The sequence below is a fragment of the Etheostoma spectabile genome, chromosome 2 (genome assembly GCF_008692095.1).
Source record: "Etheostoma spectabile isolate EspeVRDwgs_2016 chromosome 2, UIUC_Espe_1.0, whole genome shotgun sequence".
In the NCBI taxonomy this organism is placed as follows: domain Eukaryota; kingdom Metazoa; phylum Chordata; class Actinopteri; order Perciformes; family Percidae; genus Etheostoma; species Etheostoma spectabile.
Window position 1 is genome coordinate 10,921,548 of NC_045734.1, and position 2,663 is coordinate 10,924,210.

The following is a 2,663-nucleotide window of genomic DNA, read 5'->3' on the forward strand; positions in this document are numbered from 1 at the left end:
CCAATTGCATGGAATAATGCAGTTGAAGTTAATGTTAATGTCATCTCTCTTTCTTAATGTTTTAAAACCGTCTTGTATTTTTCTCCACAGTCCAACAAAGTCCCCGTGGTGCAGCCGTCTCATGCAGTCCACCCACTCACCCCACTGATCACGTACAGCGACGAGCACTTCGCCCCAGGATCCCATTCTGGTCTTCATCCCCAGGATATCAACAACAAACAAGGTAGAGACCAAGCAAACAGATCCGACCATGACAGCCTCTACAACAAGCGTGGCAGCTGGGTTGCAGTAATAGGTCTTTGTGGATGATCCATGTTTCAAAATATTCTGAATGTTCTTGTCATCCTTTTGCTTTATAAAATCAAAGTAGTGGCAATATATTCAAAATGGTTTACAGTTGCGCTGCTTTCTCTACTGTTACAGGTCATTTATAATAATCAGATAATAAAACAATACAAAGTTACATAAAGTTTTGCTCACAATACAAACATCCAGGCTAAGATACTGTATGCAACACTTAAAATACAAAGATGCTTCCGCAACTTATTCTCTTATTGTAAATGAATGATTTTCTGTCTGAGCGAAACATTCATGGTATGACCTCCATAAATAAACAAAACTGGTTGTCCAGTGCGGCCACTTTAAGTAAAGGATCTGAATACTTCATCCACCACTGTCACATTTAGAAATAAAGTGAAATAGTTTTTTTTAAGTTTATTTTTGGACATTTTTTAGCCTTTATTTTTGACAGGACAGATGAAGAAATGAAAGGGGAGAGAGAAGGGGAATGACATACAGCAAAGGGCTGCAGGTCGGAGTCAAACTCCGGCCCGCTGCGTTAAGTGAACCTCTATATATGGTTGCCTGCTCTACCAACTGAGCTATCTGGGCTCCCCATAAAGTGTAATTGTGTTCAAAATATTACAATAATGCTGTACGGTGCACGCAGTCGGAATTCAACTGAACCACTACCTGTATTGTGTGTGTAGTGTGGTGTGTGTGTGTGTGTGTGTGTGTGTGTGTGTGTGTGTGTGTACTGTTTATATATATTTTTACACCCCTTTGTGGCAACATTGTCAGGAATCATTAGAGAAAGAAACCAAAATGTGTCAAAGCAAAGTCATCCTTTCTATCAAGTCTTAACATGAACTCATTTAAAGCAGCCTATGGAACGGCGCGCTGAGCTCTGCTGCCCTCTCCCTCTGAGAGCCTCTCACAAACAACATCAAGCTACAGCTCTGACAGCTGCAGAGGAGCTCCTCAGCAGTTTGGACAAGCTCCTCAGCCCCGCGCAGCTGGAGATTTTGGCAACTTCTCACAAATGCAAAAAGACGTGGGCCCCACCATAGTTATGTCCCGCACCTTGTCTCTTCTCCTGGCTTTCTTCTCCTGCGGCTGCCAGTTGAAAAGGAGAGGGATCAGACAGGATGTAGGCGATGATGAAGATGATGATGAGGCTGGGAGGTTCTGAGGGACCGGCTATAAATAACAATGTAGAACTGAGCACAAGAGTACACAGCGTAGTGAGATGAAGGGAGTGAGACATATAAAGAAACTGTGCTCCACATATGTCAGAGGAATCGTGCATCAGACATATTTTTGTTGAATATTCTTTTTCAAGGAAGCAGGAACGAATTGTGTTGACATGGAATTGAGCATTAAACACACTGTACGAGAACAGAAATTTGTTGTCATGTAGTACAATTTCTGAAGTGGTGCCCTCCATTTTACTGTTTGTGTTGGTCTTGTCCATAGAGATGCACTAAGTTTCTAACAAACACTTTTTTAAAATATTTTTTATATATTTTTTGACTATATGTGATCTTTGCACTTGCATCTCAACAAAAATCCATGTCCAAGCGATCCAGTTGCAGAATTAGCTGCAAATGATTTCCCCAGGCATATTCACGTGTGTATACCAGTCGAGCTCAGCTAAAAATCGAAATATCTCTTATTCTCTTTCTTGCCGCCCCTCTCTCTCTTTCCGTCTTGCTCTCTCATATCGACCATTTGCTGCTCTGCCTTCCTTAGTGGGCTCAGACTTTGATCTGCTCGTTAATTATGAAAAACAATCATGGATTTTCTCATTATGAGCTCTAATATGCACAGGGCCGCAATGCAGGATGGAAGGTCGAGCAGGGGGGGGGGTGCTTTGAACGTTTTACATTTAAACCTTATATGTACACTGTTTAAAAAAAAAAAAAAAAGATATTACATGGGAACACTAATTCAAATATATATTACTTCCAGATGAAGCATGTTAGTGTTGCTTGTTTTGAGAGGAAATGCGAGTGTGAAGCTCGGTTGGGTGTCAATGGGAACGTGTGACAGGAGAGTGAGTAATTAGGCACCTTAGGGGTGTGAGTGACAAGGTTAACACGCTGGGGCTCTCTCCGCCTCCCTCACCGCCTCACCCCTTGCCTCCTTCCCTTCTGCCCTTAGGAGGGCCCTCAGGAGTGTTAGGTGGTGGATTAGTTGGCAGGGGGTAGTGCTATGCGTGCTATGAATCCAGCGCTGCAACATTGGCTTTGGAGATATAAGCCCCCTGCTCGCCCTGCCTCTCTGAAGAGAGAGGCCCCTTCAGACCACAGCCTGGAGAGAGAAAGAAGACGAGAAAAGATAGAGGCAGGGAGAAAAGGCTGGCTCCAGCAGGGATTAGAAGA

At 43.2% G+C, this 2,663-nt stretch overlaps 1 protein-coding gene across 7 annotated transcripts in view; it reads left to right on the forward strand.

Annotated features, from left to right (window-relative positions):
- Nucleotides 1-2,663, forward strand: part of lef1 (lymphoid enhancer-binding factor 1) — a 39,953-nt gene that overhangs the window by 22,218 nt on the left and 15,072 nt on the right. For all 7 annotated transcript variants that reach the window (XM_032501075.1, XM_032501049.1, XM_032501080.1 and 4 more), the window contains exon 4: nt 91-223. In XM_032501075.1, the coding sequence (XP_032356966.1) occupies nt 91-223 (133 nt within the window). The remainder of the gene's footprint in view (nt 1-90; nt 224-2,663) is intronic.